The sequence below is a fragment of the Dermacentor silvarum genome, chromosome 8 (assembly GCF_013339745.2).
Source record: "Dermacentor silvarum isolate Dsil-2018 chromosome 8, BIME_Dsil_1.4, whole genome shotgun sequence".
Lineage (NCBI taxonomy): Eukaryota > Metazoa > Arthropoda > Arachnida > Ixodida > Ixodidae > Dermacentor > Dermacentor silvarum.
The window spans coordinates 100,854,911-100,882,470 of record NC_051161.1 but is presented as its reverse complement, the minus strand read 5'-3'; the positions used below and the strand labels follow the sequence as shown (position 1 = coordinate 100,882,470).

General features: G+C 46.0%; 1 protein-coding gene across 1 annotated transcript in view; it reads left to right on the top strand.

Annotated features, from left to right (window-relative positions):
* The window catches only part of LOC119462321 (multidrug resistance-associated protein 1-like), a 110,370-nt gene that overhangs the window by 55,681 nt on the left and 27,129 nt on the right, over positions 1-27,560 (top strand). The window contains exons 12-17 of the mRNA XM_049672930.1: positions 4,063-4,209; positions 7,462-7,555; positions 10,559-10,764; positions 13,675-13,851; positions 15,023-15,190; positions 18,422-18,606. Coding sequence (XP_049528887.1) covers positions 4,063-4,209; positions 7,462-7,555; positions 10,559-10,764; positions 13,675-13,851; positions 15,023-15,190; positions 18,422-18,606 — 977 coding nt within the window. The remainder of the gene's footprint in view (positions 1-4,062; positions 4,210-7,461; positions 7,556-10,558; positions 10,765-13,674; positions 13,852-15,022; positions 15,191-18,421; positions 18,607-27,560) is intronic.

The following is a 27,560-nucleotide window of genomic DNA, read 5'->3' as shown; positions in this document are numbered from 1 at the left end:
AATGCTACAGCACGGGATATAGCCTCTTTCGTCCTGCATCGCTTCGTCTTTCTACATGGCGCACCTCGAGAACTTCTCAGTGATAGAGGTCGCGCCTTCCTCTCCGAGGTCGTCGAAGCTCTGCTTTCGGAATGCCACATTATTCATCGAACGAGCACGGCTTACCATCCGCAAACTGACGGGCTCACGGAACGGTTTAACCACCCTCTCGGTGATATGCTCGCTATGTACGTGGCATCTGATCATGGCAACTGGGACCGCGTACTTCCGTTTGTAACGTTCGCATACAACACCGCGATACAAGCTACAACGTGATTTTCGCCTTTCTTTCTCCTATATGGACGGGAGCCATTGCACACCATCGACACTCTGCTTCCATACCGTCCTGACGCTTCCGAGTGCCCACCTGTGTACGCGGCTGCCCGACAAGACGAAGAGTGCCGGCAGCTCGCGCGCACTATTACGTCACAAGAACAACAGCGCCAGAAGTAAGGACGCGCCGACTCACTGCCCAATCCCACGTATGCCCCAGGGTATCTTGTATGGCTGGCTGTTCCTTCACAAACTCCAGGCCTTTCCTCAAAACTCGTTCCAAAGTACGAAGGGCCTTACAGCTTCTTGGAGCGAACGTCCCCGGTGAATTTTCTCATCGAGCCACTTTCTCCATCTGACGACATGCGCCGGCGTGGACGTGACCTCGTCCACGTGGCGCGTCTCAAGCCCTACCATGACCCTCTGCCAACAACCTCTTAGGTCGCCAGGATGGCTGTTTTTCTGCGGGGGCGATTGTGAAGAAGACGCGCCTCCGTTCAGCGGCATCGCCAACGCTCGGCCCGCTCTGCTCGCGCTGTTGGTCACTGGTGTTTTTCGAGACGGTGCTCCACGCTACCTCGCCGTTCTTGGAACTCGTAGCGTCCTTGAAGGACACCACCAATAAACCTCTTCTGAATATATATATAGCAGGAAGTTGCGTAGACAGATATCCCAAATTTGTTTTCGCTAACTCGCCCGGGAACAGTATTTTATCTAGAATCGTGTTTAAGCATGCGTACCGAGATCCCTTTCACACATTCCGGCTAGCGTCTTTGTGCAACATAGCGCAATAGCTAGTTTGAAGCAAAGCGATAAAAGTGCATGGTGCGATATAAAGGCAAAACTGGAAAGAAATTGTGACAATAGACGGTAAGGCCGTAGGGCCTGTGCTATGGTGTGTCCCAAGCATAATATTACTTTCACGGGCTTAAGGGCTTTTAAGACGCACGCATTTCCGAAGTCCTAATCTTCTAGCAATGTACGAAGCAAAGGCTGCAGAGCATAGCTCCTACATTACGCAACTGGCTCAACTAGTTACAACAGGTAACTCATTAGGTATCACTGGTAAGCTTTATTGGAGTGGATTCCAATTCCAGAGAGTAGAATGCTGACTATAAATGCCTCAGTGGATATCCACGTGTATTTATACACACAAAGATGCATACGCACACATATTTATACATACAGGCATACATAGTAGGCACAATGTAGCGTGTCTTCACGACTTACTGAAAATGAGTATACATTCAATACGGACACAGGTATCCTGCTGACACCATCATAACTTCGCTGCACGGTACCTACGCGAACAATTGCCACACCTAAAAACCTGTGCTACGATACCTTAGCAGAAAATGTTTTAAAGGAAACGCGCATGGCACACGCATCTTAGATGAAGTAGTCAGTGTGCGACGTGCGTGGATATGGACTGTTTTATGTATATTAAGTGCACGATTACATAGGAAACATTCAAATAGCTCGTGTGCTGCAGTAGACGCACGCTGATCATGATACCGCTAGCTGACCGACTTCCTGAATAAGTTGTGCTGTGTTGGGAAGTTGAAAGCGAGCTCAAATTAACGGGAAAGTGAAGTGACACACCCGTTTTCCGTCTCTTCCTTGTTAAAATATGCTCGCTTTCAACTTGGCTCTCACGCTTCCACGCTAGACTAAGACTGCCTTCATGTTTTATGTGAGATTAGGCGTAAGTCATTATTTTTCCTTCATTTATTTTGTTCCCTTTCACGGGCTTCCGCAATCTAGCCTCGGAAGATGAGAAATACTGTTAATTTATAACACCACACGTCGACAACAATGACACAGAAAACGACGACACTGTGATAACGACCTGCTAAGCAGACATAGGGATTGAATGAGGCAGGGCTTCTCTGTCCGTGGACATGGTGGCCTTTTGTTGTAGCACCGCATTATCGGACGCCCAAGCCGAGAAGTAGCAGCGGGGTGTACAGATATTACAATCTTTGCGGGATTCCCCGAGTATGGTATGGTATGGTATGGTAAAACTTTATTATTGTCCGTCGGAACGCGCGTCAGCACGTAGCGGGCCGCTCCCACGTCGGCACAGAAAGGCCGAGCCTCTCTGCTGCGTCGCGGGCCCGATGGACAGCCCATAGCTGTGCTTCAAGATCGGGGCTGCTTAGGACAGCCTCCCATTTGGTCGACGTGACATCGTCGCCGTCGTGTAACGCGGGGCACCGCCAGAGTATATGTTCCAAGTCAGCTAGGTCTGAGCATAGCTCGCAAGCATTGGTCGATTGTATATCTGGGTATATTCTGTATAACAGTGCGGAGTTAGGGTATGCCCCGACCTGGAGTAATCTGAGTGTCAACGCCTGTGCTCTGTTTAGTTTCCTATTTGGCGGAGGATATCGTCTCCGTCCCATGTAAAAATGTTTCGTAAGTTCGTTATATGAGGAGGGAGGGTCCCGATTGTCCATAACCTCAGCGTCGCGCCACCCGGTAGCTACGCGGTCAACGACTCCTCGCGCAGCTCTGTGGGCCGACTCGTTGAGGTTGGGCGGGGCGCCCTTGATCTGCCCCATGTGTGCAGGGAACCAGATGATCGTGTGCGACTTGATGTCCTTGTCCCGTAGAATGCGCACAACCTGCTCCGAAACGGTGCCCTTGGCGAAAGCTCGTACAGCCGTCCGCGAGTCGCTGTAGATCGTGGTCCTTTTGTCGTCCAGCAGGGTCAGGGCTATGGCCACCTGCTCCGCCACCTCGGCCGACTTCGTTCGAACAGTCGCACAGTTCGTGATTTTCCCATCGTGATCGATGCCCACCGCTACGAACGCCGAGTAGGTGGCATGAAACCGATTGTTTTATTTTAAACCGAAGCTTTAAATGGCTCGGCGAAATCGCCTGTCCACAGAAAACTATCATCAACGGCATTTGCTCGAGCGTCGTCGTCTTCTTGCGCAGCTGGCTCGTTGGCGCCCCTCGGGCTGCACTCGTGCTCGTCATCGGCACGCCCTCGTGCCCCTGCTCCCACGTTCGTCGTCATCGTCTACGTCCACAGATGGCTCCGTTGGCGCTCATCATTCCAGCGTAGAATTTCACTTCTCTCCTGTAGTCGTAATGGGTAGGCCGCGTTTACGGGGGTATGAGCCATTCTTTGTTTTGCGTAACGGATAGCTTTAATTTTGAAGCGTTTTAATTTCGAAAAATTGCAAGCGGTAATGGCGGGCGCACGCTGAGGCCGCACGTTTGAGCTTCGCTGGTTAACCATCTTCCCGGAGTAGAAGGGCGATGATTTTTTTGTGTTGCTATAGTAGATTTGAAGATTTGCTTTAGTAGATTTGAACGTACGTAGATTTAGTGTGTCAGCGTATTTCCTAGAAGTAAGGTGAACTGAGCAAGTTTTTCGTGCTGAAAAGTTAGCGATGAGCGTATTGCTGCTGTGATAATATCACAGCTGCAAAAGGCCACAAAAGTGCTGCTCCTATTTTTGAAAACTACTGGACTGAGTGACCGTCTATGATCCGGACTGATTGATCAGCAGTGATAGAACAGAGATCTGTTGCAACATCGGCGATATCAACCGCGGACTTTCTATTCTTCCTTTAATCTCTCTCTCCCCTTTTCTATTCCCCCAGTGTAGGGTAACCAACCGGGCTCAGTCCTGGTTAACCTCCCTGCCTTTCATTAAATCATTCTCTCTCTCTCTTTCTTTCTGGTCTCCTGTAGTTCCAATGTGAGGGAACCTTATATTTAAAATGTTTCTTTCAGATGATCATTCTTGCTTTTGCAATCGTTACGTTCATGAACCCGGAGAAAATATTTAGCCCAGCCACGATATACTCATGTATGTACATCTTGACACTAATGGATGCTTTCACAACTACAATGGCCCACGCTGTCAGGCTGAAGAGCCCGGTGAGTAAAAAAAAAGTGCACTCTTAAAGCGACCGAAATTAATCGACTCTATCTCAATGCACATTATGAAATGAATGTTAGAAAACTAGACAACAATAATAGTGCCATTATCGAATTTCGATTGTAAATTCACAATAGCCGTTACAGCTATGTTGCATCAGGAATATATCACAGAGGGCCCATGATATTTTCGTAAACGGTGCATCCGCCGAGGTTCAGTGTTCCTGCTATGCCTGAGTGGCGCCCACATTTCAGCGCACATGAGCGCAGTTATGCATTTACACAACTGCGCTCTCCCGTCGCACTCCTATCGTATAGCTTCTGCAGCACGTCATCCTGCTATCGTGTGCGCCGTCGGCACAAGACGGACGCCTAGTTAACTGGTACTTAACTGGCAATGGTTAACTGGCTATGTAGTTTTCTGGAAATTCAAAGTTGGTACCAAATTATGCGGGTAAACATTGCCCCTGAACTCGCTAGTTGTGGCTCAACGTGTGCACCGACGGCACTGCTGCGGTACTGGTTCGCTCGGAGAACTGCCTCAGAACTGTGGAATTTCGCGTTTGCAATGGTTCCAGAGAGAATGTCTAGCCATTCGTATACTTAACACCTTTGTTGTCTGTCCAGGGAAACTTGATTTCCTAATCGAGTGATCCTAGTTTTGATTCACAACTAGAAAGCGGGAAACATGCATGGTAATGGACGTTGTGTGTGTGTGTGTGTGTGTGTGTGTGTGTGTGTGTGTGTGTGTGTGTGTGTGTGTGTGTGTGTGTGTGTGTGTGTGTGTGTGTGTGTGTGTGTGTGTGTGTGTGTGTGTGTGTGTGTGTGTGTGTGTGGTGTGTGCGTGCGTGCGTGCGTGCGTGCGTGCGTGCGTGCGTGCGTGCGTGCGTGCGTGCGTGCGTGCGTGCGTGCGTGCGTGCGTGCGTGCGTGCGTGCGTGCGTGCGTGCGTGCGTGGTGGTGTGTGTGTGTGTGTGTGTGTGTGTGTGTGTGTGTGTGTGTGTGTGTGTGTGTGTGTGTGAATACAGGATGCTAGTTGTGGCAAAATATTCTGCTTTACAAAAAAAGCACAAGGATATGTAATTATCAATTAGCTAAACAACATATTCGCCGTGGCCGCAATTCACGTAAGCCTGAGGTCAGATACTTAAACAAGAAACGAACACTTTACCGGAGCAACCTACCTGCGTAGTAATTAATCGTACCAGGGTAAAAAAAATCTAGGCTTAATGATAAGGTTCAATCGCCTGGAACGCGTAAACTTGTACATGATGAAAATATGTGACATTTCAAATTGTAACACCACAAAAAGTAAGGAAACATTACAGGGAAGAATAGTGAAATTCTGACAAAACCAGGAAATATTGCAAGTGTAAGGAAGAAGAAGTGTGTCGTGTAGAGCTCCGAAGCCGGATTGCCAGCGCTACTGAAGTGGAGCTCGGGCTCGACGCTGTTCCTGGTGCGCCTGGCTAAACCTACGCTGCTGTGTCTTCCTGTCAGCGTCCTTCGTGTCGTCCACAGCCGTGCTAGACTTCCTCGTCAAACAAGCTATATTGTTGGGTTCGAAACAGCATATTGCACTCAATTTGGAAGCAGTCACAGCAACCACTATTAGAAATATCAAATAGGTTTAGGTACCGACCTCACAGCAGGACGGAATAACTCTGGATATCAACTGATATAAAGCACTGAAATTGCTTGCGATCTGGTATGCACAATGCCGAATGACATCGGGTGTCGCAATGATTTCAAAGAATATTGTTTAGAAAAATTGGCATCATTATATTGATAAATATTATCTAGAGTCTAACTAAACATTACAAATTCAGCTTTATAAGCTAGGAAGAAGAATTCCATGAAGTAGAGAGATCACAAAAAGAAAGCCTGGCTTCAGGAAGACAGCTGATGGCAGTTCAGGATTATAACAAGAAAGAATGAAACAGGTTATGAAATCCGTGATGCAAAGAAACTTACAAATGGGAAAATATGAATATAGGTAATATGGTATGAAAACGATATTGTCATCCACTTTAGATTTAATACGAAGGTATACAGACGAAACCTTACGGTTTTTCAAAAGAAAGCTTCGCACTTGTGGAAAACTTCGTCGTGGTCCAGGATTCCAACCTGGGACCAACGCCTTCCAGGCGCAGTGACCCTACTATCCGAGCTAATCAGGAGGCTAGCAGTGCCCTCTGCTAGCCTCCTGGTTAGCTCGGATGGTAGGGCAACCACTCCGGAGATGTGTTGGTCCCAAGTTGATGACAAGATACCCGTAAAGGTTTCCTTTGCAACTTCATGTTACATTCAGGAGGATGACAATTTTGCCTTTCATGTCCTGTCATCACGGAACATTTTATTACGATAGAAATTATATGGACACTCCAAGCGGATTTCTGTTGTCGGCGTCACCGTCTTCCTCGCCGTGAGGTTCCGTAAAAGCCCAAGGGCGACGTATGCTGTACGTGCGAGTGAAAGTGTGCGAGGGACGCACCCTGTGCTGCGACACCAAATGCGTATCTCGCGACCGGGAGCGAAGGGGAACTGCTGACTCACCCCCGTGTTCAGAAATGCATCTTCATCATTTAAATCAAGTGAAGCCCACGCTTGACTTGATTTATATTACGCCTGTCATAAATGCACCAGAGAAAACGCAATGCGCGTCTTGGGCACATTCACGCTAGGAATCATTTATATCAAGTTGTAGTAGTGGTTAATTTAGGAAAATGAAGCATGGGCTTCAAGCTAAGATGCATTTCTGAATACGGGGTTATCGCCCACGTGAAAGGAGGAAAGCGGGAAGGCAGCGTGGGAGGGGGGGAGGCTTCTATTCTGCGAGCAACTGCGTACTTGTACTTTGCGTCGCTGTGGGCTGTCGCGCGCACCACATGCTCTTACCTTTCTAAGCGCTGTGCTTTCGCCGCTCAGTTTCCGTTGAAGCGATAGACCGCATGAACCTTCGCTCGCTGCAGCGGGCGCGCTTGCTCATGCCAGCGTTTGACAGTGGTTGTCTGCTGTCATCCAGTGTGATCTATTCATTTTTGCTTGTTCGCGCTGACACCATGCTTGGTAATTCAGTTCGTAAGCGAATGTGTGCAAGTTTAAACAGCCGATAAAACTATTCCTACTGCGTATAGCTCTCTACTAATTTGCTATGGCAATTGATGCTTCGCCTTTTGGGAGAAACTCCGACATTTTTTGTTATATATAGCTGTTCCTAATTACTAAATTCCATTGTTCTTTTCGGTATTAAGGTTTTTCGCAGTTGTCGAAGACTCATGTCATTTTTTGCTGATGAAGAATGGAATGCTGCAGCAACGGAAAGCACTGGAGTCTGTGAAGCAGCCAGTAAGTGTTTTTTTTTTCTTTTGGCCTAAAAGAATTTCCATTAGGAAAGTTGGCTGGATGTCATTAGCAGCATATATTATTTTTGTTTTGCATTACGTTGCCTGGAATCATACAAGCGTTAAAGTCTGCTAGGAATTGAGTGGCACAATATTTGTCTTTCACTAATACTATCATCTTCTCTCTCATTGTAAATGTTATCTTACTCCTTTAGTGGAAGATATGTTAGGCGGATCTCAAACTATGAGGAATCATCATTATGAGAAACCATGATAATTACAAGAAACAGCGCCGCCATACATATGTCCTGAAACGTTTCTTACCTAAATTAACTGCTTACACATGTTATCTTCTGTGCAGACGTGTACGTAAGCAATTACATGTAATTGATAATTTGTAAGCAATTACGTTTTTTGGTAATTTTGCAATTTAATGTTTACTTTGTTTACTCAGTAACGTTCGCTGTAAATCAATAGCTTTTTTATTAATAAATTACATATAACCCGTTACATTTGTGACGGAACAAGCTAACAAGCAAAGCAGCTTTGAGCGCTTCCATTGGGCAGGAATAGCAGAGTCCGTAGGGATGAAAACATGTGCATAGGTTGCCTCCTTCCCACAATCAGCGTATTGCAGCTAAGACTAAATTACCTGAACCTGGCAGGCTTGTATATTTGCACACTTCTCTTAAAAGTCCGGCGTCTCAGCTTTGCTCTTATAGTGAATTTATCTCCCTCTCTCCTGAAAGCTCTTGACGGCGGCCTTCAAAGGCGTTAAAAGCTGCTCCTCCATTTTTTTCACTTAGTATCGTCAATGAATTATTTGATATAGACCGAAGTTTCTGGCAATAGAAATCATGTTTCTATTGGTTTGCTATTACGTGATTTATATGCACCCATTTTTCTGATTGTAACACGAGAAAATAATTTCTAGAGCTGAATACTATACAGCATCATAATGAATTACATTGCAGATTTGGCCACTTCAAGCAAGGTGAGCGTTTACAGCCGTCCGTTACCATTAGTTTTTAAGTCCAAATAGCTAACGAGTGAAGGTCTCTGAGAGGAGGTCCATCAGGTATTGGCAATCAAGTTAAACGGTGCTCCTACGTCATCGAAATTGCTGATGATATTACCATGCTTATCTTTCAGTGCATACATATGCCTTGTCTTATGCCTAGTTTGCTTCTCACTGATTTCATGTTGCATCCCTATTTTACTGCTTCCTCAGTAATCAGATCCATATTTACTTACGTCCATATTTTACTGCTTCCTGAGATCAGTAATCGGTAATTGTAATCAGTTACATTGTTCAAAATGTAGCTGAAATTGTAATCGGTTAATTTTTTCTTTACCGTGTACAAGTCTGTTGTTACGAAATGTTTTTTTACACATGTTCTATTGTATATTTTATTCTGTTTGCGTTCCACTTGCGCTTATGCAAATGTCACTCGTCTCGACTGTAACTTGTCTTCACTGTCGGCCCGTCGATGTCAGTGAGCGGTGACTACGTTTTTTGCGTTGCTCAAGTTCTCGTTCCACGACTGTCTTCACCGCATAGTGTGATCTTTCAGGGTGCTTCAATTCCTCCGCTGTTTTAACGGCTAGGGACCTGCAGGACACGTTATTTGTTTGATTCGTTCTGGTTCTTTTTTTTTGCGAGCGGGAACACGACGCGCAGCGAACGACCGCCCCTCCACAGACGCGACTGCACCCGTCACGAGCAATTGTCGTCTGCGATGTGCTCCGAGATGGGTGGAGGGAAGCACCATCTATCTGTTGATCTTCCAAGGAGCGAAGCTTTGCTTCACATTACTCACGTTACACTTTCATTAGTAGAAGCATGCACACCATTGAGAAGCTCTCAGAAGGCGAGCTTTTTCCACAGCTACCGGCATAGGACATGGTTCAGACAAATAACGCATTCAAAGAGAATTACGCTGTTTCTGTACCACAGTGTCTTCGCGTCCGTGGATATTAGTTTTATTCGGAATAACTGAAGTGTGTTAATGAAGATGACAAACATCTAATAACTTTTCTTTCTTTGGCACCCGCGTATTTAGGTAGCTTTCCACCAAAATACAAATATAAGCTCTTAGGCGACTAAGACGTGTGAAGCAAATGGACTTCCCACCCTGAAATTAAAAGAATTAACGGGCCCTGCTTGGAAAAAAATATTCACTTTCAGCGGCTATCGTGGCCATAAGCAGTAAGCTCAGAATCAGTAATAACTGGTGATAACCATTGAGTCTGAATGTAGCAGTTTTTGGGTAAGTTTAAGTAATCTTACTTGGTACCAATAGAGGAGCTCGTTTTGTATAGCTAACTGAATATTTTACCCCTAGAGGTTAAAACCGCACGTAATTTCAAGCAGTGTAGCAAATTCTTTTTTTATATAACGAGCTTATCTAACTTACTTGCATTTATGAATTAGGAATAGTTCCTAATGTTTCCTGTCCGTTAGAAATCATGACTTGTTCCGGAATTATTTGCAGTTAGATCTGCACCTGACCTGTCTGTTATATTTTGGCACTGGACCGTAAACTAGCCTTCTTGGCTATCGGTCCAGATATCTGTATAATCATGATTGGGTGAAGAAAACTAAAGCACTTGCACTTGCAAAAAGTTTTTTTTTTCTACAAAGTACTACTGATTTAACTGTCCCTGCCCCCCCCCCCCTCGTTTTCATTCAGTAGTGTGGCCGATAAAAAAGTATCAACTGTCATCTGATGATCAAATCCTATAAACCAGGTTGTTTCATATCACTTGAAAATTACCATCCCTGTAACTTTGCCAGGTAATGTGCAAATTTGCGCAAAGTGCTTTTAAGCTTATTCACTGATATGAATATTCAGTTCAGCTCACTTGTCTCTACCCGCTTTCGAATTATGGCGGACTGTTCGTAGCGTTAATGCTGAGCTTATGAACTTATCAACTGTTATTGCAGAGAGGGCTCAACGGTGAAAGTCGCGTGTTGCTGATGAGTATTCATACCAATGTTTTGCAGCGGGAGAAGTCACTTTGAGTGACTGCTCCTTCGCATGGGCAAAGGAAGGCTCCAAGGTGGATCTTCCGGTTCTTCAGAATATCAGCGTCAAAGTGAGCAATGGCTCTATTGTGGGCATCGTTGGTTCTGTAGGGAGCGGAAAGTCTTCGCTTTTGTCTGCTGTCTCCGGCGACATGAGACGCCTGAGAGGCTCCGCAGCGATTAGAGTGAGTGATAAACAACCTACTGGGTCTCTTGGTCACCTGTTTGTGGATAAATTTAGTGCAAAAGCAGCATTGCAATGTGCACGCTGCTTGTGACCTTATTACAAGCTAGGCGGAAGCAGCACACTTCTTGCATGAGAAAAAAACTGATTCTTTTGTACTAATACATAACAGCTATAAACAGTAGGAAAGAAAAAAATTGCGTAGCTTGCACTAGTGGCGCAATGCTAAAGAAACAGCGGAGCTGATCGGCACCTAGCACTACCAAGTCGTCCCCAGCGTTTTCCGGAATTTATTGATCATTCTTCGATTATCAATTATCTATTCATTGGCTCTCAATTTTCTATGGCAAGGTGTTTGCCATGTATTTGGGTTAAACCGAGCACTACCAAGTCATCCCCAGCATTTTCCAGAATTTATTGACTATTGATCGATTATTGATTAGCTATTTATTGGCTATCGATTGGCTATCGCAAGGTACCGGCCACCTATTTGGGCTAGGCTAAGCACTACCATGTCATACCATCCTCGAGCTTAAATACCTTCTCTAGTTCACAGGATATGTGCCATTGCGCTTGGACCCTTTCTGCACTACCGCCAGGATCAGCCCACATTTTCTGTTCGCTCTGCACGGACTAACGGTCGGCTGAAACAGCTCCGCTGTTAAAAGTACAATCGGAAGGTGCGCAGTGGTTTTTAAGCGATCTTTTACTCTCTCATAATTTAACCTTGAGGATTGCACGACGACTTTACCGCTAATAGGTACTTCAGCACCACCGTGTTCACCATTACGAAATACCTTTTCCTCTACATTTCTGTGGTACATGGCTACATGCTTCCATCTGCCACTGCCTTAGCATATGATAGTACCGCTATATTCGCACACAGTGCGCAATCATCATTCTAGGCCAGTAGGTTTTACCTTTCCAAGTATTGCTTCCGCACTATCTTTTCTCCTGAGAAATTGCGAATGTCAACAACAAGCAACTGGCTGTCTGACAGAACCGCTTGTATTAACAACATAACGTTTTTATATTTTATTAGTGCCCTTGAGAAATACCTCCAACTATTTTCATTTTCCCGCATCAATTAAAGGCACAGGAAGGTGACTGCCACTTTAAAGCATTATACTAAAAGGCCCAGTTAGCTTTGTATAATTGTGACTTTTTTGTGTGTTCACTGTGCTGCTTCCATGTGAGGTTATTCCTGTTATGCGTCAGTCTTTTTCCGCCTATGCTGCTTACTTTGTTAATGAAGGCGGAGCCGGTAAATATATTTTAACGTAGCTTTTCATTTCCTGCACCGCAATTTATACTTACAATATGTTATAGGTAAACTCAAACTTGCACTGAAGAGCAGGAAATCAACACGGGACCATTTTTTAACTTTTATCGTTCCTTAGCATGGTATTTCAAGAACGTTTCGTACTCTAACTGCAGATTTAATTTATGCCAAATACCTCCTTCGACGTCTAATCAACGGTATTATAAGCACACCGTCCACCCGACAGCAAGAACAATCTTACAGTAAACCAGGTCTTGTCCACGCTCAGTGTTGTCCCGTGTCATGGACGTTTGTATCACTCCATCGCTGGAGTTGTTTGGTTAATCAGTTTAAATGTGTATAGCTTAACTTGTTCCCAATTTAGCGCTTCCTTTACACTATGCACAAACTCTTCAACAAACACCAACTCTATTGTCCAAACAAATTGTTTCCCGCCTATCTTTTCTGTAAACAACGAAAGAGCAGCCATCTTTCCAGCAGCTTCGACTCCGATAATGTAGTGCATTCAAACTTGCACTGTCATGCGAGAAAATTCGTACTAAACGGATATCAGGCAATTAATAGACCCCAGGTTTTACACAACGGCACGAGAGAGGGTTATTTGCTAATGCGCGTTGTCGTTGTACAGTAGATGTTGACCAACAGAGCAGTTGATGAAAGACACCATGAAGTTAAATTCGGTGTGCTCTTTTCAAACATCATGCACGTAATCTGCTAATAATATTGTCACCCACTCTGGTGGATCAGTTTATGTGGCGTTGCGCTCCTCAGCACAAGGCCATGAAATCAATCTCAGCCGCCGCAGCCATATTCAGATTCAGAAAGCATGAAAGAACCCTTGTGTATACCCTTCTTTGGGTGCACGTTACAGACCACCAAGTACTCAAAATTAATCCGTAGTCTCCCACTACGCGGTCCTTCATAACTCAACTCTGGACTTTCAGGACGTTAAAACCCAGAATTTGAGTTTTCTCCTGACAATTGCTTTGTCACTTGTGGAATTGTGTGTCACTCTTGGCCACTGACTATGTTTCAACTGCGGGTTTCAACTATTACACAGTTATCGCATTGTGTTAGACGCGCCCACGTTTATCCGGCAGTTTTTGAATGTTGTCACTGATTTTATAGCAAAAGAACCTCGTCTATTGAGAAATACGCATGCGAAGCGAATAGTGTTGTCCCTTTTGAAATTTCGGGAGCACAATTGATGAATCCGGGTTGAACAGCAAGTCGTACAAGTGCAAATATCAGGCGGACTTGATCTGTTAGCTCAGATTCAACGACCAATTATTGGGCTTGCAGCGATTGTTGTGGTTTGGTTGTTTCTTGTTTTTCTGGGCACAAGCTACCCAATAAAAATTCGTAACTCACATTTTCGACGGTGTTTGCTTCTTCTCCGTCACTACAGCAAAGCAGTGTGTAGTTTGTCAATTGGCAAAAGTGTTCTGTACACATAGCGCCTAGATCGCAGCTATCTTGTTTTATTAAGTGAATCGGTTGCCCCGAAACTATCGATTAAATTGCAAAGAAACCGGTTCTGATAGCTTTTATCACCAGGAAGAAGAAAAAATAATGTAACTTCAGAGTCCGATGAGCGCCATTATTATTTATTACTATACGTGTATGCAGGGTACACTCGGTGTTGTGTGTCAGAGACCTCATGTGTTCAACATGACCATTAGGGACAACATAACCTTCGGCAGCAAGGTCGATGAGTCGTACTACTGGAAAGTGCTGGAAGCCTGTCAAATGATTCCTGACATCGAGAGACTTCCGGCTGGTGACTTGGCTGAAGCAGGAGAGAAGGTACGATCACAATATACTGGAGGGGGCGGGGGGGGGGGGGAGGTAGTGAATCACGCGTTGCAGGTGCAGAGCTGTCAGGAGTGTTACCATGTTTAGGGCAGATTTAAGCTAAAGCAGCGTGTAAGCACTGCAGAATAATACGTAATCTTTTGGAACTTATTTTTAGATACCTGTAGCATCTTGAACATGCTCGTTGTGATTCCACGTGCTTTTTCTTATATAAAGCTGATAGTGCACTAGCTAGAAACATATACAGCATGGCATGCAAGAACACGCATACATTTGCAAGTTCTTTTGATATACGTTGATTCGTTTCAAAGCTGTGGTTTGGAATTTATTGAGCGCGAATCGTACGTTCAATAGACATCGCTATTGGGAAATTCTCTCAATAAGTGGTTCTGGATAAAGCGTAAGCAATGACCAATTTGTTATTTCTTACTTTGAAGTGACTGTGTCCAGCTGTGAAGTTCCTGGGTCGCCTGCACTGTATAGAAGCCCATTATGCCTCTCACTTCTCCGCAAATAACTACAGAAAGAAATGGCTTCTTTTCATCGAAGTATAACAAAAAGAAGTATTCACTTGATGTACTCGTTTTCTTTAAGGGCCGTGATAAGAGCGGCGCTCACTTGGACAACGTCAATTTATTTTTTGAAGATGTTAAGATTAATCCATTGTTCAAAGATGCAATATAATTTCGAATAAGGCACTTCGCAATGACTAGTAAACATTGGTTTTTGATGTCTTTGTTATATTGTTGTCGCAGGTTGGACCACACTGGTAACTCATATTCGCTGGAGACGATGAGTGGTTTACATTATTCAGCTTGGCACCGGCTAGGCTGAGTTATAAGAATCTAAATGAGCGCTCTATCTCATAAGATAGAACAAGCACTTTATTCCCCCTTATTTAAAAGCACTGGCCGGCTCTGCCATACAGATGTTTCGAGGCGGCTTCCAACTCTTTTTTGACTCCTAGTTTACGTGTGGTCTTACAACTTGTTTCCAGTCCAGCTGCTTATTGTCATCTGTTGCTTTCGCCATCAAGAAAATTTTCGGCGATTGGTAACTATGTTTTCTAGAATATGTCGGGAATATTTACTCATTAATGTTTCATTTCTTTGGACGCCAGTATAACGCGAAAATCATTGTGTTTTTTTTTCATACTGTGCAGGGTGAAATGCTCAGTGGAGGTCAGAAACAACGAGTAGCTTTAGCCCGGGCAGTCTACTCAAGGAGCGACATTTACCTCCTGGATGATCCTACCAGCTCTCAAGATGCCCGGGTAGCTCGCAGTATCCTTGAGCGAGTCATTGGGCCACATGGTCTACTCGGAACAAAGGTGACAGAATCTTTGGGTACTGCACATCATATAAGAATATTTGCGACTATGAACTATTTGCATATATCTCATTACTCCGGATTAAACGGTCTCGAATATATAAAATGAATTAGGGAAGTGTACAGTACTAGCATGGGTAGGGAATTGAATTTAAAAATTCACTAGTGGTGTTCCGAGGTTTTGAAACTGTAAAGTACAGTAGTTTATGAGTTATGCCGCTTGGAGAGCTTCGGGTCAATTTTGATCACCTCAGATTTTCAACGTGCACCAGAGTATGGTACCAGAACCTTTTTTTTTTTTTTTTGCATCGCGCCCCTTAGTGTCACACCTTATGCTCAGTCGGGTAAGCAAGCGATAAATCACTGCAATTAAAATAGCTTAAACTGAAATACGAAAAGGTTTGGGGCTTAGCGTCTGCTACATAAATATACACCAGAATATGTCGCTGTTATGTTGTTAGATAAGTGTCCTTTTAAGCAGGCGTTCCTAATACTTCGAAAAAGCCTCATGTTCTACATTGTGCAAGAGCGGAAGAAAGGTCAGCGGCAAGGATTCTAACGCAGCAGTACCTCATTCAGAGAACATTTGTCAGAGTGAACATGTCCCGCTCGGTACATTTAACTCGCCCAGCGGAAACCAACCAGACGCGCACTTTATCACGCACGTTTCTGCGTTTCCGGTGCCTGTCTTCCCGGGCCACCATTTTCTTGAGCCTCTACCGTTCTAGGCGACAATATTACCTCACCAAGCTTAGATAGGATAATATCTTTCACGGCAGTCAGCGGCAGCGCTAACTTCCGCTTCATCTAGAGCAAAGATGCGAATTCAGACTAAAGTGAGAAGCGTGGCTGATTGTGCAGATGGGCGTAAACAGTCGCAAAAGCTACTCACCCTTCCTCCATCCCCCACCTATATCCGAACTTCTAACGCCGTCCACCGTTGGTGAATTGTATTTTTTTATAATGTGCTGTAACAAGCTTTGCGTTCTCGCATAAATAAGTACATTTGGCGAACGACTCATCGGGTTTCCCACAAGACACAATGGTGAAACTTGTCCCACACAGCGAACTTCTCTTGAAACAAACCCGTCCAGAGAAGAAATAAAGCTATATAAGTTGCTCCTGCAGCTTCTTCGTTATATATTTTTATAAAGATTTTCTGGAAGTCCACCCGTTTTCCAGTTTTTTAGGCTGCGCGTCTTCATTGTCATTTTCTAGTATCTTTTTTTTATATTTATGCGTTGCCATTCCTAAGCATAGCCTAATATAGCAGCACTGTCCCCGCAAGATGAACAAGTACTTATTACATTTAGAGCTCAGGTGATCTTGTGAAGAACGACATGAAGACGAGTAACAATGTTGTCCGGTAAACAGCAGTTGTTCCATCGTAGTTTGTCGTGCAGCTATTTGGTGTGGATGCATACCACGTTAAACATAACGCGCCAGGAAATTTAAGACATTTAAACTTCAACTATAGCCGCCGTTGGAAAAAAGAACACGCGTCTTCATATAATTTCCGTGCTTGTGGTATTCAAACTCGACGTGTTGTTTCAAAGGTACCGTGGGAGGCTGTAAAACCACCGTATTGCATATCCACATTACATTACAAGTGAAACCCAGAGTATACCTTAGTCGAGTCATCCGAATTGTAATTTTCTTGTCCATCCCTTCTAAGATATTATACCACGCAATATTGTGGACGAATAACACCTCTAAATAAAGCGCCAGCATTGCGGAAATATTTTATTTGCGCACTTACCTTTACAACGAGCATGATAAAGCCGTATGCTGCAACTTGATGGATGCACAAATTTCAGTCTGCACCCTGATGTACCGCTCTGTGCTATTACATGCGTTATTGTGAGGTGCAAAATATTAAAAATAAAGCATCTGCTTGCACCATAAAAATATAGCAGGCGTCTGTGCTATAACCGTGATCTGCACTAGCATTGGTCATTGCAAGCAAGCAGCCTCGGCGCAAGGATTACGCGGTAGTAAGCGTGTTTCCAAAGTCTTAGGTCAATGTATGCCACGATACAGAAAAATTTTTAAAGTCAGCATGCCTCCCTTGTGAAACCGGCCAGACTTACCTCTAGCAGAGAAGACGTGATAGCCGTCGTATTCACGTCACGAATCCCGCCTGTGGCCCACGACATCCAGCGGCAGCGCAGACTCCCGTGACGCACCTATAATTATCGTTTCCGTCAAACTGCGTTATGCATCAAGATATAGAACGATGGAAAAAATAGTCCGGAACTTAGTACCATAACATCTCTAAGCAGGCGAGAACATACTTAGATTGTTATTATTTTGACGTCGCTACAGCTTCGCCCGTGTTTGTCATGAGCGTCCTTGCACACTCTAATTTATGAAAGTTACGATTCTACACCTCGAAACTCCTGTGCGATTTCGTCCACACCGTGACGCTATCGCGTACGCTCAACACGCGATAGCGTCTGTAGGATAGTTTTCTGCCAGATACTTCTATAGTGGGCGAAATCTTATTATATTGGCACAACAATTCGTGACGAATGGTGAGATTGAACTTTGGTCACAACGATCACATGCACGCTTCTGTCGAGCCACAGTCGCTCTTTGAAACGTCTGGTGCGGGTGCCACGTGCAAGTTTGCGCACTATTCCCTCGGAGCAGCTGCCGGTCTATGACTGGTCAAAAATATTTTAGCACAAGACATAACTGACAGTTAGCCCGCGAAGTCATTGAATATTTTGATATTAGAAGGACAGTGAACAATTTAATTAGTCAAATGTTCATTAATATCAGCGACAAAGAATTTGAATATCTACCCAGCACATCTAGGATACCATCAGTTTAAGCGTTTTTTCTGGCGCAATCGCGATCGTGATGCCTTCATATTTCGCACACACGCGTCTCTTTTTTTTTGTACACATACTAAACTTTTCTTTCCAACAAAATATTAGTTGATAGCGCATGTGCTTTTACAGCTCCCTTCTACCTTCGTCTCACTATAGCGCTGCCACCATGCAATGAATGTTCACCAACTCACCTAGTTTTCTATTTTATGCCTTGTAGCGTCCTTCCGTTGCGGTTTATGAGCGTTGCCACGCTGTTGGCAGTAATGTGGCCGTGGGTAGTATGCCTTGGAACTGTAACCACAATTCGCACACCGCCTGTTCTTCGTGCAGTGCTTGTAGAGCTGTAGTGCTTCATTGTAGTTCTTCACTTTGTTGCCTTGATTGTCACGCTCCAGACACGCCTCTTTGTAACCAACAACACGTGGCTACCGTTCAGTCCCGATCAGTGGGTGCTGATGCACGACAGGACCGCAGTGCTGTTTGAAGATCTGAACCAGCTGAAGCAGCACTCGGGGGCGCCAACGGAATTGTTCAAAGAACCGAACGGTAAACGAGTCGGCCAAATCGAACCGAAAGAAAGGTGAGGAAAAGCGTAAAACTTCTCGGTACTAAATAAAAATACTCTATTTCACATGCAGTTGTCGCATGCAAGATTGTATTGCACGTTTTCTGCATCTTTTTTCAGAAGACTGTGAATGTTTAGCTACAAGGATACCATTTATGCTTTTGAATACTTGATATTTCGTCAGTTGAGGTTGCTGTTCTTCACTTATGCTGTGATACCTGTTGCGTTGCTGAATATGCATTAGTGCTATAATTCTTCTTAAGGGTACTGGTACATTTTATTTTTTATTGGTACCAATATGCCCTACGGCATAAACTAGATAAAAGTATGTAGGTCTGTTTCCTGGAAGAAGTCCCGGAGCGGCCGGTGCAAGGACCATGCGTCCAACACGTTAGGTCCGGTGGTCGACCTGGGCGATAGCCAAGACCACGCCGGTGGTGGGTCTCGTGAAGGCCCGGACAAGGTCCCTAGGAGGTGATCCAGAGTTGCCTCTGTGGCTGGGGCAGTGCAGAAGGGGCAAACCAGTGGGGGAGGTTGTACAACGGACGTGCAAGTGGTCCAGTCAAGGCAGCGCCTACGCGGATCCTCCTTAGCGCAGCCTCCTCTAAGCGAGTAAAGCTGCCGGGACGGTCCGATCCACGCGGAGGAACAAGAGCACACGTTTAACGCCGGAGTGATCCTTGTGCGGGAGCAAGCGGTCCTTTCGGGGCAGACGAAGTTGCGGCAGCGGGTTTGGGACTTCCGTTGGATGACAGGCGGCATCCGCGTCCAGTTGGGCAGGTGCAGACCGACGGGTCCACATTACCGGGACAGGATGTGTGCACGAATCGATAAGGTTGTGCACGTTTGAGGCTATATATAGGGAACCGGTCACTTATCGCAGCTCTCGAACAGCCTCCGTGGAGTCTGTGTATATGAGCAGAGGGCCTGGTGCAATCGGTTCGCAGGTTTCTTATACTACGTGAATTTTTCATTTTGATAGCTGTAAAATGTTTCCTTATTCTAAATATTCATTCTCGGGAGACTCATATCTACGATAAAATATTTTTTAAGATTACCAGCCATCACTATTAAGAATCTTTCAAATCTAGAATAAACTAACGCGCTGTTTTCTTGCAGTTCAACTGGCCTAGCTATTTGCGGCAGCGCAATTTTATGATCAGTTTGACGAAATTGCTAAATTATGTGAATTTCTACCAGCAGAATTTGCCTCTCATGAGACGTTCAATGTGTCCATGCAACTTTCTGAAAATATACACAAAAGTTTATGCCAGTGTTGCCCGATGGTTTGCTCTCATATTCAAGAGCACGTCATATGTTTTGAAAGTGTTACAATGCGGAAGTCACATAGGAAGATGTATTTACAACATTTACAAGCGACACAACGATACATAAACAAGATAACTGTCGAGACCGATTCCACCTCTACATGTCAAAATCGTCTTCTTGTGAATGGAGTCACTCTTGGCTGCGCCGTAACATAACCCCCGCCTGTAAAGACGCCATTTCGGTGTAAACTATAGGAGCTGAACTCGCGGCAAAGGAAGGCTTCAGCCAGGACACATGCACAACGTCGGTGGGGACAGGCGAGTCTAGCGAAGCGATCTCGTAGTCAACATCACCAAGCTGACGCAATATCGTGTGAGGCCCTGAGTAGCGCGGCATCACCTTTTCAGAGAAGCCAATGCGGCGACATGATGTCGATAGGAGGAAAACGGAACCATGAGGAAATCGAACGGCCCGATTTCGGCTGTCGTACCGAATTTTCTGCGCGGCTTGAGACTCAGTGAGCCGGGAGCTGGCAATGTAGGGCGCCATGTGAGGCCGGGCGACGAGGTCTGGAGGATATGCAGTGAGAGCGTTCGTAGAGAAAGGAAGCAGTGCGTCAAAAGGCAAAGTAGGGTGGTGGCCCAACAGAAGGTAAAAGGGTAAAAAGCCAGCGGTCTCGTGACGGGACGAAATATAGGCGGAGATCACGAAGGGTAACGTGCTGTCCCGATCCCTGTGGTTGTCAGAAACGCACATGGCATTTCTGTCAATGTGCGATTGAGTCACTCCATGAGTCCGATTGTCTGCGGGTGGTAGGCGATGGAAAGCTTCAGAACAGGAATGAAACAAGTCTTCAACAATTCGGGACAAGGTGTGGCAGCGATCAGTGAGGAACTGCCGGGGTGCGCGGTGATGGAGGATGACGTCATGTAAAAGGAAATCCGCCACCTCATATCCGCAGCGTGTGGGCAAAGCTCACGCGATCGCATACCTGGTCGCGTAGTCAGTCGCGACAACAACCCACTTATTGCCGGATTTTGACGTCATAAAAGGCTCCAGAAGATCGAAACCGACGCAAAAGAAACGTTATGAGGGAAAATCGATGGGGTGAAGGCGTCCAGCCGGCAGCACAGCAGGTTTTTTGCGCCGCTGACAGAGCGCACTGGCTGCAACGTAACGGCGCACGGAGCGGTACAGGCTGGCAGTAGAAGCCGCACCGTACGAAGTCGTAACTGCGTGAAACTCCGAGCTGGCCTGCAGTAGGTGCGTCATGCAACTGCTCAAGAATTGATGTACGGAGGTGGCGTGGCACAACGAGTAAAATTCTTTGCCCGAATTCACAAAACTTTCTTACGCTAGAATTTATCGTAAGATAGAATCTTAGCCAGTCCGGATGCCCGACATATTATTAGCTAAGGCGGCCAGGCAATCGCAAAGCAAACCTGCGAAAGACAGGCTTTGTAAATATGGCCCCTGGTCCTTTAAGGTTTAAGCTGCGATGGTAGAGAACGTTGTCGCGGAGTACGAACATGTGCAGCGTGAGCTCCGAATGTCCAGAATGTAGATCGACGAGAACACGTAAGCAATCGTCATGCCGATGTTCAGTGCGAATGTCACGCTTATCGGAGATGGCTAGGCGGCAAGCGTCGCTGTCATGCGCATGATATTCAGGGTGGTCGACAGGATGACGGGAGAGGCAGTCGGCATCCTTGTGCAAGCGGCCTGACTTGTATTAAACAGCAAATGAACATTCTTAGAGCCGCAGCGCCCATTTACCCAACCGTCCAGAGGGGCCTTTAAGTGACGAGAGCCAGCAAAAGACATGGTGATTGGTAACCAAGGAAAATGTGCGGCCGTATAAGTAGGGGCGGAATTTGACTACTGCCCAAACTAACGCCAGGCACTTCCGTTCAGTAATTGAAAAATTCCTCTCGGTGGGTGACAGGAGATGGCCGGCGTATGCAATCACGTGCTCTGCGTTATGCTGCCATTGAACAAGTACAGCCCCAATTTAATGGCCACTGGCATCTGTGTGAAGTTCAGTGGGAGCGGATGGATCATAATGAGACAGTAATTGGGGAACCGTTCAGCAAGCGTACGAGGGCGGAGAAGGCTTTGGTCTGAGCAAGGCCCCATGTGAAAGCAACGCCCTTCTTAAGTAATTAGGTGAGTGGGCGAGCAGTGTCGGCGAAATTCTTGATGAAGCTAGGGAAGTACTAGCAGAGTCTGACAAAGCTTCTTACGTCTGAGCACGAAGATGGAACAGGAATGTTGTGGACAGCACGAAGGGTCGGTTCAACGCCAGCAGCACTGACGAGATAGCCAAGAACAGTAATTTCACAACGGCCAAAATGGCACTTGGATTAGTTCAATTGCAGGCCGGCGCGTCGAAAAACACCAAGAATGGCCGACTGACGTGCTAGATGACTCGCGAAAGTTGGTGAAAAGACTATCAAATCGTCTAGGTAACACGCACATGTAGACCATTTATAGCCACGAAGAAAGCAGTCCATCATTCTTTAGAAAGCTGCCGGGGCATTATACAAAGACAGAATGGCATAACCTTGAATTGGTAGAGTCCGTCAGGTGTTACGAAGGCAGTTCTCTCGCGGTTCATATCATCTACCAAGATTTGCCAATAGCCTAATCGAAGGTCTATGGAGGAAAATACTTGACTCCGTGTAAGCAGTCCAAAGCGTCGTCAATACGCGGCAAGGGGTAGACATACTTGCGCATGGTTTTGTTGAGTTGTCTGTAATCGACAGAAAAGCGCCAACTGCCGTACTTCTTTTTGAAAAGCACAACAGGGAACGCCCACGGACTGCAAGATGGCTCGACAACGCCTTTAGTCAACATCTTATCGACTTCTCGTTGTATCACTTGTCGTTCATCATGTGAAACACAATACGGCCGCCGGCGTATCGGATTGATGTCTCCAGTGTAAATACGATGGGTGACCACCAATGTCTGGGCTAAAGGGCGGCCGTCAAGGTAAAAAATGTCGCTGTTAGTTTCCAAGAGACGGCGGAGGTCAGAAGCTTGTGATGAAAGAAGGTCAGCTGCAATCATCTTACTAAGATCGTCTCTAACAAGAGCAGGTGAATCGGGGATTCCTGAAGAAGGTGACGGAATTTCGGCGGAAAAAGACAATAAACCGCTACCAATGATAGGCAAGATGTCGCCCAATGACATGCCTCTGGGTACAATTTGATGCGAGAAGTTCAGATTAAGGCGAGGGAGTGAATTCCGATTACCTGTGATAGTGAGCACAGTATGGGGAACGGCCAAATTCTTTTCATGCAGTATGTCAGCGGTCAGACATAGCACATAGACCCCGTCAAGAACAGATGAAAACGACATAACAGTGACGTACGTAGTGGCTTGACGCGAAAGGCGGATGTCCTCAGGAGAGCATAACCGTGGCAGTGTTACTGGTGGACTATAGACGGTTTCAGTGTTTACAAACAAACCTCGCTTGCCGTTGATTAGTTGCCCCATCGGAACTTCCTGCAGGAGAGCTAGAAGCACTTCCAGCTATGTTGTTTTAAGGCATGCGCGACGTGAGGCCGGCGTGTCGATGTTTGCACTGCTTGGTGGAATCTGTGATGAGCTGATTCTACATCGTGAATATTGTCGAGATGACGAGCGACTACTTTAAGGCGCTTAGCACCGAAGCAAAAGATCGGCATTGCCAAAAGCTGATGTTTAGTGGCAGAGAGCTGCCCGATCCGCTGACGATGTCGTGCGATTTTCGTTTTCGCCGGACCCCAAACACCTTCCCTCAGTTACAACCACGGAGCAACAAGCGGAGCATCTTAGTGAGGACATGCAATGAACGCAGACTGTTGTCTTCAAGGCAGGTAATGGGACTGCCGAAAACTAGAAAAACTTTAATGGCACTTTTTTCTTCTTCCTGGGGTTTTGACGTGCCAAAACCAGTTCTGATTATGAGGCTCGCCGTAGTATAGGGTTCCGGATTAATTTTGACCACCTCCGGTTCTTTAACGTGCCCTACAACACAAGCACACGGGCGTTTTTGCATTTCGCAATGGCACTTTTATTGCTGCAAGATGGAGGATGAAGTGGTAAGCTGTGCATGCGTACGTGCACATGTTTTCTGCATCATATGCCTTGTTTCTGCTATTCAATATGCATTTACAAATAACTGTACATTCTCAAACGTCGTTTAGTGCAAGAAGCCTAGGTCTTCTGAAATGGGACTAACTTAAAGGCTCCACGAGTTTAATTTATCACACTTATAACAAAATGAAACCTGTAGTGTTGGGCACGAGATTGCAATCCATAATTGGCCTCCGTTAATTCGTAAATGCTTTTAGAATGTGGCCGAAACTTCCTACATGCATGCACGGAAATCGCTAACTTTTCTGCTATTGTGCTCTGCGATACCGATACGAATGCTCACATGCCGCTGCGGGGACTCAGCGGTTACGGTGCCCGGTTGCTGACCGGAAAGACGCCGTTTGGGCCCCGGCTGTCGCATTTCGATCGAGGCGAAATGCTAGAGGTCCGCGTACTGTGCGATGTCAGTGCACGCTAAAGAACCACAGGTGGTCGAAATTATCCGGAGCGCTCCACTGCGGCGTCCGTCATAGCCTGAGTCGCTTTGGGACGTTAAACATGATAAACCAATGCGCACATGTACCTATAGGTAGTAAAGCTGCAGAAGTGCACTTGTGCCCCAGATGCGAAAAACAATAAAATAAAACGGTGGCAGCATGGCACCCACTAAACGATAATCTTAACTCATGTTCGTAGCATGGTGATCCACTCCGAGGCAAGAAACTGGACGAGCGGGCAAACTCAGGGCGAGAGTCGAGCTGCTCTCACGTCAGTTACACGACATACGGCTAGAACAATCGCGCAGTAGCACTTTTATTATTCAGCGTTATAGCAGTTCGGCTACTCCACGTAGTAACGTACCTTGGATGAAGTGAGCAGAGCAAATCTGGGAGCTCTTGGTAGGCTCCCAGATTTTAAAAACACCGTTGAGGAGTAAACATCATGAAAACAGTCGATGCTCCAAGAGCTACTCGCGGTCACGCCCCACACTGAATGCCACAAGTCGCACTTATATCGATATACCCGAAAAATAACACAGAATATGCGCAGGACGAGCGCGCGAGCAAACAAATACCAGCAAAAAAGAGCAAAAGGAACGGCTACAGGAAGTTTCCTAGGGGAGCCGGATGCCGGCGCACAGCGTTGCCAGAGCGCGGTGGCTCTGGATAAAACCGTCTATAAGAGCCGTGGGGCAGGTCAAGCTGAATGACACAATACGCTCGAAGAGGGCTGAGTGGGACGATAGAAAGTCTAAGCCGAGTATAACGTCGAAGAGGCATTGTTCGAAAACGGCAAACAATACAGTGCTTATAGGCGCCCCGCGATGCCAATGCGAGCAGTGCACATACCAAGAACGGTAGGTGTTCCTCCGTTGGTGACGTGGAGGGTGCGTGATGCAGCGGGTGTGAGAACTTTGTTAACGAGCCGGCGCAATTGGGCACTTATCAAGGATATGTGCTCGTCAGTGTCAATGAGTCTTGAGATACTGACGCCATCGACTACAATGTCCATCAAGTTCGGTTTGGTCGGCAAAGTGGTCAGAGAGTTTTACGGTCGAGTCCTCAATGCAGCGTCACCTCAGGTAGCTGTATCGCTTAGTTTTCCAGAGACGGGCGTCGGGGCTGCATACATCGGGGACGGTGGATGACAAGCTGGTGGCGAACGCGACTGGTGACGTCGGAATGACGACGGGGGAAACGGTGGCTGGTAACGATGCTGTCTCTGTTCGGGGCGATAATAACTGGCGAATGGCGGTCGTCGAGGGGAGGAGGCAGTGTGGTTATTACAATGGCGAGAAATGTGACCGATTGCTGGCACGCAAAACATATTGGCCGATCATCCACGGTTCCCCACTCGGCTGTATTTCGGTAGCGGACAGGAGACAGCTGATCAGTGGATGGACAAGGATCATTGGACAGCTGTGGAGCGGCAACGGCACATAAAGAATGAACTCCAAGGTTAGCGAATTCTTCGCGGATTATTGCCTGCACAAATGGCACTGTAGGGCAAGTTGTTCGGCTCACTGGGGCGGGGGAAAAGGGCTCTCGCCGTACTATTCGCGTCGGGCTGTTTGACAATGATGGTCGCTGCATTCCTATCCCGTCGTCACAGGAGGATGTCGCAGCTGTGTTCGGCAGACGTGCGAACGGCGTTGCAGTGTGACAGCTCTTCGCCTGCTCAAAGCGTTGACACTCTTTTATGATGTCCTGTGCTGTTTCGCAAATTTTGCGCACGGGCAGGTTGAAAAAATCGTCAGCGATCCCTTTCAGTACATGCCCAACCTTGACTGACTCAGTCATATCACGTCGGCCTTACGGCACAGCGCCTGCACGCCCTGGATCTAAGATACGTATGATTCTGTGGACGTCTAGGTGCGGGTCGCTAGTTCTTTCTTAGCGTCGCTCTTCCACCCTGCGGGACGGCCGAAGAAGTCACTCAGCTTCTGCTTTCACGTGTCCGAGTCGTTAAGCTTTTACTCGTGGTTATCACGCCAGAGCTTCGCCATCCCTTGTAGATCGAAGACCAAGTTAGCTAACATAATCGTCGGATCTCATTTGTTGTGGGCACTTACATGCTCATACGTGGCGAACCAGTCTTCCACGTCGAGGTGGTCGCTGCCGCAGAAAGTTCCTAGATCGAGCCAGGACAACCGTTGGGGTTGTAGGCGCTGATGTGGGCCGCGCTATTTCGGGTGCTGTTTCGTCCGTCATATTCCCCAGTCCGAGGTGACGACCACTGCGGAGCTCCGTTGTTGTCTCCTTTCTGTGCCCAGCACCTCTCATCAATTGGTTACGATGCGGTAGTCCCATATTGAGATGTATTTACAATATTTACAAGAGAGACAACGATACATAAACAAGATGGCATGTCGATGATGATGATGATGATACTTTATTGTGACTCGCACCCACTGAGGGGAATAGGCCAAGAATCGGGCGGCAGTAGGTAGCTAAAAAAATCTTTTTTGAAAATGACAAACCCAAAGTAAAAGAAAGCAAAAACAATAACACAGACGATTTGTTATAACTAGTGTGCCAACGAGCTGTCAGACTAACTGAAGGGTGAATTTTAAATGAGTTTACAATAAAGGTCAGAATAAATACAATGTTACTAACGAATTTGGAGAAACAAATTTCAGTGAAATGAATACCGATCTGATAGGTAGAATAAAGTTACCATAATTAGGAGGGTAATCATCTTGTTTCAGTTAAAAATTCAAACACTGCGCACCAAACGTCTCTGCGACAATAGCCGAGGGTGGAGGCCCCAAATGATAATAATACGGGTGTATTTAATCTTAATACAATTTGGCCTGTCGCGACCGATTCCACCTCTACACGTCAAATCGTCTTCTGATTGGAGCCACTCTTGGCTGCGCCGCTACAGTATTTTCCACTGCTAATTTGCGAAAAAGTGGTTGTTTATGCACAAAATGAAAATAACAATAGCACTAATATTAACAAGCCACGTACATTACCGTTGGTCAATGCGTTGTCCAGAACTCGATTATCTTATAGATCAATAAACTGGGATTTATGTGGCAAAAAAGGTCTGCCATCTGCTATCCGCAAACTGGCTGTCATCAAAATAAAATATTTTCTCCCGTGACAAACGATTAA